This window comes from Pipistrellus hanaki (assembly GCF_964339955.1).
Source record: "Pipistrellus hanaki genome assembly, chromosome: 12".
In the NCBI taxonomy this organism is placed as follows: Eukaryota; Metazoa; Chordata; class Mammalia; order Chiroptera; family Vespertilionidae; genus Pipistrellus; species Pipistrellus hanaki.
In genome coordinates, this window is record NC_140514.1 from 55190261 (window position 1) to 55203094 (window position 12834).

At 62.1% G+C, this 12834-nt stretch overlaps 1 protein-coding gene across 1 annotated transcript; it reads left to right on the plus strand.

Annotated features, from left to right (window-relative positions):
- The first annotated feature begins 7291 nt into the window (after positions 1–7291).
- Positions 7292–12608, plus strand: NEURL3 (neuralized E3 ubiquitin protein ligase 3). The gene is made up of 4 exons (XM_084900715.1): positions 7292–7362; positions 10028–10516; positions 11164–11271; positions 11829–12608. Exons 1-4 carry the CDS (start codon positions 7335–7337, stop codon positions 12032–12034), a joined length of 831 nt encoding a protein of 276 aa, XP_084756841.1. The 5' UTR covers positions 7292–7334; the 3' UTR covers positions 12035–12608.
- Positions 12609–12834: the final 226 nt, after the last annotated feature.

Here is a 12834-nt window from a genome sequence, read left to right on the forward strand (position 1 = left end):
ATTCAACCTGAGACCCTTGGGTGTATGGGCCAACACTCTAACCACTGAGCACACCAGCCAGGGCATATTAATTTTGCATATTATTAATTTTGCTACCCCATCATTATTTTGATTAGTACCTGCTTAGTGTAGAAATACTTTCAGTATTTCTGTGACAATGAGTTTTTGGTATATCTCTTATAAACAGCATAAGGCTAGAGATTAAAAATGTAATCTGGGAATTTCTGTTATATAAGTGGTCGATTCCATTTAAGTGGTACTTATTCCCTGGCACATCACAGCCCCAGGGAATGTTTGCCAACTGTCTGGCTAGAAAGAGGCGCTAACAGTGTCCCCCGTGAAGGCATCACACATGGGAGGGAGGCACACATGTGGGGCCAGAAGCCTGTATTCAGCTGCCCAGAGACCCATGGGCTCAACCCTCAGGATAACTGGGCCTCTGAGACGGAACTCGAGGGCCCTGCCATCCTCCCTCCTAGACACTGTCACACGGGATGAGGAGCAGAGAGCAGCAGGAGTCAGCAGGCGCAGAGCCCGGGGCAGAGACACTGTGTGTGTGTGTGTGTGTGTGTGTGTGTGTGTTTTGTTTGTTGTTAATCCTCACCTGGAGATATTTTTTCCATTCATTTAGAGAGAGAGAGAGAGAGAGAGAGAGAGAGAGAGAGAGAGAGAGAGAGAGGGAGGGAAACAACAATGTGAGAAAGACATGTTGATTGGTTGCCACTTGCCCTGGCCAGTGCCAGGGATCGAACCTGCAGCCCAGGTACATCCTTGACCCAATCAAACAGTGAGCCTTTGGTGCATGGACCTACGTTCTAACCACTGAGTCCATGGGCCAGCGCGAAGCACCCTATAGTTAACCCCTTCATCCCTGGGGTTGGGTTGGTTCTTATCAAGTTTCGTAAAGCTCCCGGGGGGGGGGGGGGCGGAGGAGAGGCCCCAAGGAGACAGATAAGCCGGAGCCCTCTCCGGTGCCCCGCATTCGGAGACCCAGCCGGCCACACGGAGGGACGGTCAGGAGGCCTGGGAGGAGGTCACTCCTTGCCTAGGGACAGTGCCCATGGCCCGGGCCCGGGACACAATGACAACGACCAAATCGAGCACCTGCAATGGGCAGCAGCTCCGAGGAGCAGAGAAAAGGTATTTCCGCACTCCGCATGACTCCCTTGGTGTGGGGCCGCGGGACCTCCAGGGACCCCAGGAAAACCACCTCCTGGCCAGCAGAGCTTGTCCTCAGCAGCCGCAGCTCCCACCCCGCCTACGGGCGCTGCCCTCACCGTGGAGGGCACCCGTGGGACACCAGCCCGTGTGCACGTAGGGGCCACCAAGAGGCCTGCATGGGTGCCACCGGCCTCTCATGCACGAAGCCTGCCCTCCTGCACCCACGCCCTCTGGCCACCGCCCCAGCTTCCCTCCAGCACCCATTCTCTCCTTCGCCTCATAACAGCCCGACCCCGCGTCCAGCTGGACACAGGACCGTCCAGGCCAAAGGCTACGCTCCCTGGTCCTGTAGCTAAGCCCTGGCTGTGGGTGCGAGCTGAAGCCTGGCCCCGGCTGCTGGCTGCAGTGCTGCGGGCGCTCTGGGCCATGGGGAGGCGGGCGGACCCCAGGGAGGATCAGCGAAAGTCCGAGTGTCACACAGCTTGGCTGAGTGGAGCCCCAGCCCCCGACTTGTACTGAGAAGGAGATGAACCTCTACGATAATCAGCCATTTTGCCTGTCACTTGTGGCTACGCTCGCAGCCCATCGGATGCAGTCACCCACCTGCACTCGTTCCCAAGCAGCTGCCCTGGCTTTTGCCTCCGCCCTCCTCTGGCCTGTCCACCGCTGACCTCCTGGGCGGACGCAGTGGCCTCATCCCAGCTGTCATCCCACCCGCACCGGGTGAGCTGGGCCTGCCACCTCCCACCTGCCCTCTTGGCCCTGTGGGGTGCCTCGTCCGGCACCTCCTGGGTCTCTGACCTCCATTGTAAGCTTCTTCCCCAGTAAAAGCTACACTTCCCAGCTTCCCTTGCAGCTACCTGTGGCCACCTGACAGAATTTTGGCCAGAGATGTCAACAAAAGTGTTACATGAGCTCTCCAGCAAGTCTGCTTAAGGGAGCTGACTTCGCTGAAAGGAATGCCCTCTGGGGTCTTTCTTCCTCTGCTGCCTGGGATGCTGATGTGCTGGCTGGAGCTCCAGCAACCTTTTTGGTCCATAAAGTGACCTTGAGTATGAAGGTCAGTGCTAGAACGGTGGATCAGAAAAGGAAAGGGAACCTGGTTCCAAAGGCCACAGAGCTTTTGTGGTTACCCTGGGCCCCCTATTTTAACTTATTTTACGTTAAAAAGAAGTAAAATATCTTGCTTAAGCCACTATTCTTTTGGATATTCTGCTACATGCAAACAATTCTAATCTTAACTGATACAGCCAGACAGCACCATGTGTGGTTACATTTTTATATGTGATTATATATGATTCCTTTTCATATATGATTCCTTCTCCCTGGGGCCTTCTTCCCTCCCTGCTGTTGAAAGCCCAGCTGTCCTGTGAGGATCGATTTTAAGATCCGCTGTTCCACAAAACCTCACCCACTCCCCTTCTGCACCCCTGGCCTTCCCAGGCCTCTGTTTGGCCCTCTGTAGCACTGACCTAAGGACCAGGATGGACTTGACTGAGGGGCAAGGGTTGGGTTTTCTTCAATCTGTGGCTACTCAGAAACTGGACAGTTCTTGGCACACAGTAGGTACTCAACACATTTCTGTTGAACACACACACACCCAGCGTGGAGTGCCACAGTCTTCCCAGACTGGACACCCTGACAGATGTGTGGGATGCCTGGGGCACAGGAGAAGGAAAGCTGGAGACCGAAGGAGCAGAGCGTGCCTCTTCCCTCCCCGGCCTTCCCCTCTGAGCAGCCAGGTAGGCCCCACACTCACCCTGAGAGGGTGCTCCGTGCTGGCAGGGCAGGAACCGGGGAGCCAGGGCCCAGAAAGACCAGGACAGCCCAGCAGGGGGAAGTAGCGGCACAGACTTAAGTAGGGGTTGGCTATTTGCTGGCATGCCCTGGCCTCCCTCTCCTGCCCTCTGTCCCCCAAGGCCCAGGGTGCGGATCCAGCTATTGGCCCAGAGGATTTGGCGGGCCCTCAGAGTTGGTAGGGGCTCATGGCAGGAAGTGAGTGAACAAGAAAGAGAGCCAGAGGGGGTCACAGGTGGGAGCCTTTGTGGCCAGACCGGTTCCCTCCAGGGAACGGGACCCTCGTAGTTCCATTCCTGCCCACCAGGCGGCAGTGTTGACTAAGCGCTCTGGCTGCCAGGCCGGTTTCCCTCACCCGCTGTTTTAGGGCGGGAAGGGAAGGGAGCCAGCTGCTACCGGAGGTCCCGCTGGATGGATCTACCATTTCGGACACACCTCCCGGCCGAGACGGAGGACGCTGCCAGCACCCCGAGGCTCCGGTGCCCTCCGGAGGTGAGCGCTCTCCTGCCTTCGAGCCGCAGATGAGGGTGCTTGCTTCTGAGCTCCATGTAAAGGGAGCCGCGGTGGAGCCGTGGGTGGGGTTAACACGTCCGTGCGGATAACGGCGATGTTTCTACCGCCGCGGGGCGACTACACAGCGATCCCGCCTCCGCGCTCCTGTGGGTGGTGCCATGGGAGGTTGGGCGCCCCAGGAGCAGCCCTGAGACCGAGCTCCGTGATGGAGCCCATCAGGGCGCATTCTCGGACCCACAGCTGTGGGCCTGGGGCTGGACGGAGGAGGGAGCCGCGACTGCAGTGCGATGGCAACAAAACCACTCAGGGAGCACCCCGGCCTCGGAGGAGCGGGATCTGAGCAGCGATCCCAGCGCCCAGCAGGCACCTGGGCTGTTTGCAGGCTGCGGCCTCGTGGACAGCTCCTGGGGTTTCTGTGGACACAGGCGCCTGTTGGGTATCACCCAGGACTGAATCGCCAAGTCGTTCATTCGGTGAGCAATTGTCAAACTACTACACAACTGGGCATGCAAACTCCTTGCCGACCACCTGCTGTGAGCTGGCCTGGCGGTTCCAGGGGTCTCCTCAGGGCACGGCAGCCGCTGGCCTGAGTCTGTGGTCCGGTGGGAGCACTGGAGCTCGGGCGAATAGAACAGAATAAGATGGGGTCCCAGAGCCCTGACAGGGCCGGGTTGCCGGTGCCCCAGGTGGGCTGTGTGCCCGTGGCTTTCCATTTTGCTCAGCCGCAGGCTGGCACGACCCTGGGACAAGCCCTGAACCTGCTCAGCTCTGCGCTGGGGCCTGAAACAGCCGCCCAGCTCCTCCGAGTGCTGGCGGCACCCGAGGGCTGACCTCCGTGCAAGCCCCTTGAGCTGGTGGGGCCCTGGGCACCCTGGCCGCCAGTGAGGGCATCCCGGGAGGGAGGGGATGTGGAGATGAGGGGTGGGGAGTGGGGCACAGGGAGAAGGGAAACAGGGAGCCCTGTGACCTCCCCCCAGGAAGCGCCCCTCCTAGCTTTGGGGGGTCCAGTGCATCCTGCAGTACCGACGGCAGCCAGCAGGGTCTGCTCGGTCCTGCAGGGCCAGCCACTGCTTCTTCGAATAAACCTTTGGGACAGCCTTGTGCCGGGGAAGGACGCAGGCTCCAGCGTGGGGGCCTCCATCTCCCACTCCGGGGGCCAGGCAGCGGCTCCCCATAAAGCTCCCACTGTGTGTCAGCACAGTCACACGGAGCAGACGGTGATAGCAACTACAATAAAAGCTCAGAGGGCACAGTGGCCTGAGCCAGGAGGCTGGAGGGCAGCACAGTGGTTAGGGCACGGGCTTCCAGCCAGACCCCTGCACGTCCTGGCTGCGACTGACTCCGGGCGCTCGTGAACAAGCTGCTCCGCCTCACCGGGCACAGAAAAGACTTTCTGAGGAGTCGCCCCGGACTCGGCACAGCGGTGTTCGTTAGTTGTGTGCACGTGGCGTGAGGGTGGGTCTTCTCCGTGTCAGGCCTGGCTTCCAGCTCCTCGGGTGCCCGCTCTCTCTGAGGCCCGGAGACGGGCACACCCCGCAGCCTGGCATCGGGCTCAGCCCATCCAGTAATTTTCCACGCAGACCAGCTCACAGCCTGATTCTCTGATAAGATCCCACCATCACCTCTGCTACAGGAGTGTGGTTTGTCACAGTGCTCCTGCTCCAGCCTCCGGGGACCGCCCACGCAGCCGGCGTGCAGGTGGAACCGGGGTGGGGAGGAGGGAGAAGGCCGATCCCTGGGCCCGAACTTCCCAGAGGGAGGGGTGCCCTGTGCCTGGCCCCCAGCGGGGCAGCTGGCACCTCAGCCTGGGGTCGTGGTGCGGCTGCTGAGCTCTCACCAGTGTGCTCCGGCCTTTACTTCTCGAGGGGAGCGGAGGGGCCTGGCAGGGCACACGTGTGGAGGAGGAGTCCAGGGGCGATGACTTCTGGAGTCAGGCACATCGGGGCTGGGTGCCCGCAGTCCGTTTGTGCTGGCTCCTTGCCTCACGCCGGGACCACCAGGCCAAGGAGGACAAGGAAACACGGGGTACGTCCGGGGCCTCCACACCACCCAGCCCCCTCACTGGCACCGCTCCGCCTGCTGCTCCAGGGACGGGCATGGGGCATCCGTTCCTTAGCCAGGTTAGAGGTCTTGATCATGGCCTTGACCCCAGGTCCTGGGAAGGGGTCAGCGGGAGGTGGAGGCCAGGGTACTCACAAGCCTTCAGAGTTGAGAACCGCTAGCAGGGTCGCCTAAGACCATCGGAAAACACAGATATTTACATTACGATTCATAACAGTAGCAAAATTACAGTCATGAAGTAGCAAGGAAAATAATCTTATGGCTGGGGGTCACCACAGCATGAGGACTGTATTACAGGGTCGCGGCGTTAGGGAGGTTGAGAACCGCTGCTCCGGACTGAGGACCTCGCCCTGAAGCAGGGCCACAGAGCCCCGGCCCTCCCCGCTGGGAAAGCAGGCTGCCAGCAATCCACGCTTAACAACTCCCGGAGCGGGTGTGCGCGTGGAGAGGGAGAGGCTACAGGCCGCGCCTGCCTCCCGCCTCAGGCCCTGCGGGCGGAGGGAGAGCGCCCTGGCCGGGCACCGCTGGCGCTCGGGGACAACGGGCACTGGGGTGGGCTCTGGAAGGCGGCACTCCAGCCGGGCAAGGGTGGGGGAGCAGCGTCACCCTCGGGTCCCCCGGCGTCCCCTTCTCTCTGGGAGACCGGGCTGGCCTCTCTACAAGTCCTGGGACCTGGGACCTGGGAGGTGGTGAATTCAGGCGGCCCACGTCAGCAACAGCAATTAAACGCCTCCTGTGTGGGGGTAAATGTCCGCCCTGGCTGTACGTTACTGCCGACCAGGGCGTTTGTTGCTGTTGTTTTAATGCTCACCCAAGGACATGCTGAGAGAGAGGAAGGGGAGTGGGGGGAAGAGAGAGAGAGAGAGAGAGAGAGAGAGAGAAACATCAGTGAGTTTCCTTCCACACACCCCTTACCAGGGTTAGAACCCACAACCCAGGTATGTGCCCTGACCTCGGTGCACAGGACAAGGTTCAGCCAACTGAGCCACTCGGCTGGGCTACAGGGTGATTTTAAAAATGACTGATTCTGTGCCAAAACCGGTGTGGCTCAGTGGATAAAGCGTCGGCCTGCGGACTGAAAGGTCCCAGGTTCGATTCCAGTCAAGGGCATGTACCTTGGTTTCGGGCACATCCCCAGTAGGGGGTGTGCAGGAGGCAGCTGGTCGATGTTTCTCTCTCATCGATCTTTCTTTCTTTCTTTCTTTCTTTCTTTCTTTCTTTCTTTCTTTCTTTCTTTTAAATATATTTTATTGATTTTTAACAGAGAGGAAAGGAGAGGGATAGAGTGTTAGAAACATCGATGAAGAGAGTATCATCGATCAGCTGCCTCCTGCCCACCCCCTAATGGGGATATGCCCGCAACCAAGGTACATGCCCTTGACCAGAATCGAACCTGGGACCTTTCAATCCGCAGACTGACGCTCTATGCACTGAGCCAAACCGGTTTTGGCCTCTCTCATCGATGTTTCTAACTCTCTATTCCTTTCCCTTCCTCTCTGTAAAAAATCAATAAAATATACAAAAATAAATAAAAATGACAGATTCTGGCCCCACCCGGCCGCTGGAACCAGGGCCTCCGGGCCAGGTGTGGGTGCAGGTACTTGTTAACGTGCCTCAGGCAATTCCAGCGCTTCCCTCAAGCTGGCCCCAGCCAGGAGACATCAGGAAATTCCCTGGATATAGTAACTCGTGATAGCAACTCTAATTAATCATCAACTTGTAACATGATCCCGGCCCATAGCAAGGGACCGCTGGAGACAAGGGAACCTGGCTCAGCTCCTCAGACAGTCCTTCCAGACCCAATGGGGGCCCAGCTCTGCTCGCAGGCGGGTAAGTGGGAGCCCGGAGCACAGGGATGCGGGAGCAGGGAGGCTCTGGGTCCTGCTGGGAGCGCGGGACGCAGCCTCTGAGCCCGGCTGGGCTGGGGGTGGCACTGAGCTGGAGCTTCCTGCCCTGAGAGAACCCCGCCGCCCCCGGTGACGCAGCCAGCATCCCTGGAGTGACCGGATGACCCACATGACCTTCGGGTCCTTTGTTCAGGGAGAAGTCTGGCTGCATGGGGAACGGTGGAGCTGGGGGGCCTCATGGGAGACCAGAGGTTCCAGCTGTGAAAACTGAGCTGTGGGACCCGGGTCAGGTCACCTCCTCTGACGCTGAGCCAGTGCCGCTGGCTGCTGGCTCACAGGATGCTAGCAGCACAGCCCTAAGGGTGGCCAGGGGGCCGCCTCTGTGAGGGCGGAGAGGGGGAGCCTGGGCTTTTACTGCGGGGATGTGAGCCTCTCTGACAGTGCTCCCTCCCAGGCAAAGAGCCCCTTTCCCCGCAGCACTGAGCCCTCACACAGCAGCAGGTGGCCCAGGGCTGGGAGGAGAGGGGAGACGAGGCTGCAGCTGTGGCAACTGCCTTTGGATCTGCACCCAGGCTCCCAGTTCTGGCTACAAGACTGCGGCAACCTGCTCATCCTCCCCTGCTCAGTGCCCTCTGAGTGCCTCCCCTTGCGGGGGGGGGGTCGGAGGGGGTGTGTGTGTAAAGCACTCAGGGGCGCCTGGAGAAGCTGGGTGGCTGGAAGGGGGTGATAGAGATAGAGATCTGGGGGTGACTCTGAGGAGAGGGCTGACTCTCAGTCACTTAGATTCTGAGAGCCTGGCTGCATAGGTTCTCTGATTTGTGTGAGTGTGTGTGTGTGTGTGTGTGTGTGTGTGTTTGTGTATGTGTTTGTGTGTGTGTGTGTGAGTGTGTGTGTTTGTGTGTGTGTGTTTGTGTGTGTGTGTGTTTGTGTTTGAGTGTTTATGTGTGTGTGTGTGTGTGTGTGAGTGTGTGTGTGTGTGTGTGTGTTTGTGTATGTGTTTGTGTGTGTATGTGTTTGTGTGTGTGTGTGGAGAGGCATCCAAAGGCCATGGTTCATGTTCATGACTCAGCTGAGGAGGGCCCTCGCTGTCAGTCCCGGGCAGGTGCACTGGGCGGGAGGCCAGGGCCAGGGAGCCTGCAGCCTGAGGGAGGGGCGCCCAGCCTCCCATGCAGTGAGCCAGCTCCACGCAGTCCTGTGCCAAGCAGAGACGGGGCTGGGCAGCTGGGCAGTCTCAGAGCCCTCGCTCCCCTCCCAGCGGCCCCTCCAAGGGGCTGTGAGGTCGGCTGTTCAGGAGCCTGTCCCTCAGCCCCCTCCTCTAACCATAAACACCTCCTCCCCGGCTGCTGGGGACCCACCTCCAGAGCCCGGGAGGGGTGAGCGCTGCAGGCTGGCTGGTTCCGGTCCAGGATGGAGCTGCTTTCCTGGTCCCCAGGGCCCTGTCCTGCCAAGGCCACGCCTGGGGCGTTCCTCCTCCTCCCTGTTCTGCCTTCGGTCAGCCAGCAGCCTGGCTCCCGCCTTCCTCCTGCCCCGCTCCCCCTCCTGTCCCCACAGCCACCTCAGCAGTCAGCCTCCCCCAGGGCAGCGGAGCAGGGACAGGGCGGAAACTCCACCCGCTGACCCTTCCTGCGGAAAGGAGCCGCTCGGCCAGGACAGGCCCCTCTGCACTCACACTCTCAGCCCAAGGAGCCGAGCATGTGGGGTCTCCTGTCCCCAGCCCAGGGGCCCTTTCCCTGGGGCTGCACTGGGTGGGGCTGAAGCAGCCCCTCTTTGAACCCCAGCTCTGCCGGATGCTGCGTGCGCACTGCCAGGGTGGAATGCCACTCACTCCGCATCGGAGCCTGTCCCAGGCCTGCGCATCAGGGATGGGCAGTGACCGGCCACCGGAGGGCGGCAGGGGGCGTGGAGGGGGGAGAGGAGGGCTCCAACCACCCAGCGGGGTGTCCACCAGCCAGATGCTGCCCAGGTGGGCACCTAACTGCTCCCACTCAGGTCCCTGGGGGTCCGACTCAGGTTCAGACTGAGCCCACCTTTTTATTTCAGACTCATCCGACCCAGAAAGAGAGGGGCCAGGAGGGAGGCAGAGGGGAGCGGAGAGGGTGACCCATAGGCTGGGGAGCTAAGAGCCGCTGGAGATGAGAGGGGGCCCCCAGGGAGTGTCCCCTCCTGGCTGCCTTCAGGTTGGAGGCCGGTGATGTCAAAGCCCCTCCCGGGCCTGGAGGGATGACCTGGGACCCCGCTCCGGCCTGTGCCACACCCCAGGGAAGCTGCCCGAACCCCTGTCCCAGGGCTGGGGTCCTGCCCTCACAGCGACAGGTTGTTTTCGGGCAAACCAGCGTCAGACAAGGAAACAGCACCCACAGGGGACCCCGGCCAGAGCCCAGCCTTCAGCGGCACCGCAGGCTGGTCCCGGCAGACAGAACGCCGGTGGAGACAAGAGGCAAAGCCACGGAGGGCCCCCGGGCGGGGAGCTGCAGCCCTTTACTCTGAGGCCGCCCTGCCCGCGGGGGCACTGAGGCCCGGGCGTCCCCAGGGAACTCAGACCCACCGGCTGGAAGCGGGCTCTGGGTCCGGGAGATGACGCCGCGGACAGGGAGGAGGGGGAGGAGAGCCGGGGCCGCCCGCACTGACCCGCTGCCCCCGCCCCGCAGGCGCGGCCGCCCGGAAGCCGCGGGAGCCGCTGCGCTTCCACGCCGAGGCCCGGGGCGCGCAGGTGCGGCTGGGCCCGGCGCGGAGCACGGCGCGCCGCCTCGCCACCTTCCACGACGGCATCGTGTTCAGCCAGCGGCCCGTGCGGCGCGGGGAGCGCGTGGCGCTGCGCGTCCTGAGCCACGAGCGCGGCTGGAGCGGCGGCCTCCGCGTGGGCTTCACGCGCCTGGACCCCGCGCGCGTGCGGCCGCGCAGCCTGCCGCCCTTCGTGTGCCCCGACCTGGAGCTGCGCAGCCCCACGTGGGCGGCCGTGCTGCCCGGCGGCGCGCGCGCCGGGGACGTGGTGCGCTTCTGGCTGAGCCGCCGCGGCCGCCTCTGCGCGCGCGTCAACGCCGGCCCGCGCCTGCGGCTGCGCGAGGGGCTGCCCACCCGCGCCCCCCTCTGGGCCGTGATGGACGTGTACGGCACCACCAAGGCCATCGAGCTGCTGGGTGAGGCCCTCCGCCGCCCCCGCATCCAGAGCCTCCGGGAGACGTTCGCTCATTCATTCACTCATTCACTCATTCATACATTCATTCACTCATTCATTCATTCATATTCAGTCCGTGTCTCCATCAGCTCCTGCCAGGGTCGGGTATGACGATGGGAGCTGGGGTAAAGCCCAGGCACAGGAAGGGCAACCCGACCCCTAAGAATAAGATCACACCCCAAACCTCAGTGAAAGGGCTGACCACCTTCCACAGAAGGAGACATTTTGGGTGGGGCTTTGCAGTCTAAGTAGGAGTTCATTGGCGAGGAGTGAGGGGTAGAGGTAAGAGACAGCCTGTGGGGCAAAGGTCAGATGTCAGTGGGTGGGAAACACGACCCTCTAGCCGCCTGCAAGGACAGGGATTCAGGCTGAGCCAGGCCCAGGCTCTCCTCTCAGGGTAAAGAGGGGGTGCCTGGAGGAGGGGCTTGGGGAAAGGACCTGCAGCCCACAAACCCCCTGCGGGGTTAGATGGAAAGGGGCGGCTCGGTGGGGCCCTGAGATCCCGGAGCTCTCACACGGCCACAGGGAAAGAGGCGTTGGGCACTGCCTGGGGCGGGGGACGGAGGCCCCGCTTTTCTCTCCGCAGCCTGAGTCTCCCTCTCTCCCCAGATCCCTCGGACAGTGCCGTGCCCACAGCCTCGCCCTGGGCCCTCCCGCTGGAGCCTCCCTCAGACCCTCCCTCAGACCTTCCCTCAGACCCTCCCTCAGACCCTGAAGGTGAGTGGTTTCCTGGGAGGGGGACTCCCAGCCTCCAGCCCCGGGGGAGCCGGTGCCCAGCCTGGAGCTCAGGAGGGTCTCCCCGGTCCCAGCACGGCTCACAGGCTCTGCCCCCAACCTGGGCTCACAGGCCAGGGCTCTGCCCTCGGCACCTGGCACAGGGCCCGCCCGCAGCGCCGGCTCACAGGTCACAGCACGTCTGCGAGCAGACGCCTTTTGCCAGGGCATGGTCATAGGGAAAGCTTTGCCAAACAGGCATCAACAACTGTTAAGGCTAAAGAAGGAAGCAGAAAGAAAGTCGCCGGGCTTCCTGGGTGGGTTTCCTGCCTGGGGAGTGTCTGTGCTTTGCTTTCTTTTCTCTAAACGGACTGGATATTGAGTCGGCACAGGATGGTTTCTTACCCATTTTTTTCACTCGGTCCCATTGTGAGGATTTCCTCACCAGGGAACTTTCCCAAAGTGACTGCCTGGTTCTCTGTGGCTGTAGCGCGAGCAGGCTGCCCACCCCGACCCCATCTGCCCCGACCTGCGACCTGCGACCTTGTCCCCTTCCCCAGCCCCAGCGGGACAGGAGTGTGCCGTCTGCCTCCACCACGCCGCCAACACCTGCCTGGTGCCCTGCGGCCACACGCACCTCTGCAGCTGCTGCGCCTGGCGGGTCTTCGGGGACACGGCCAGGTGTCCCCTGTGTCGCTGGGAGATGGAGGCCGTGGTCCCTGCCCGCCCGCCCGCCCTGAGGACTGAAGCCGGCCTCCGGGTGTGAGCGGCGGGCCTGGCTCCGGGCTGGCCCCGGGGGAGGGGCAGCCCCCCTCCTGGACAAACCCGGAAAGGCTGGGGTTACAGCGCGGCAGAGGGGGGGGGCTCCCCTCTCTCCGCAGGTTGGGCCACAATGCCCCCTGAGGGGAGCCTGGGCTCCTCCTGGCCAGCGGCTGGGTCCCTCTGCTTAGCTCCAGGTTCTCTGTGCCTGGCTTTTGGCTGGTCACGTGGCACAGCCACAACTGGCCTGCAATCCCTGCACGGGTAAGACCAGGTTCTTGGCACGCCCGGAGCCACGCGTGTTGAGGAGGAGGACCTTTGTTCGGAGACGGGCGGCCGGCCGGTGTGAGAGCTGAGGGGTTCATGTAGCTGCGGTGCCTGCGGCAGCCCTGCCCGCGGGGGGCTGAGGAGCCGGCCAGACGCGGGAGACATCCGGGTGTTACATCCCGGTGGGGCAGTGGCCGCCGCTGTCCTCAGTGAGTGGGTCAGTGGGTCCCGCTGCAGATCACACGTCGGAAGATGAGTCAGCGCACGAGCGAGCACTGCTGTCATTGTGCTAATTTCCGAGCCACCGAAATAAAGCTGTCTTCTGTGAATGTGGCTTTGCAGTGAGGATGCCCCTTTGTTTCGTCGGTGGGAGGAGGTGGAGCTGTGGCTGGTCAGATGCCTGGACCTTTGGGGACGTGCCCTCCTGTCCTGCACAGACACACACTGAGCCTGCTGTAGACGGAGGGGAGGGAGGAGGGGGACCCTCTGGGCACTCAGGCCTGGGCACTCTGTTCTGCTGAGCATGCGGAAGGGACCGTC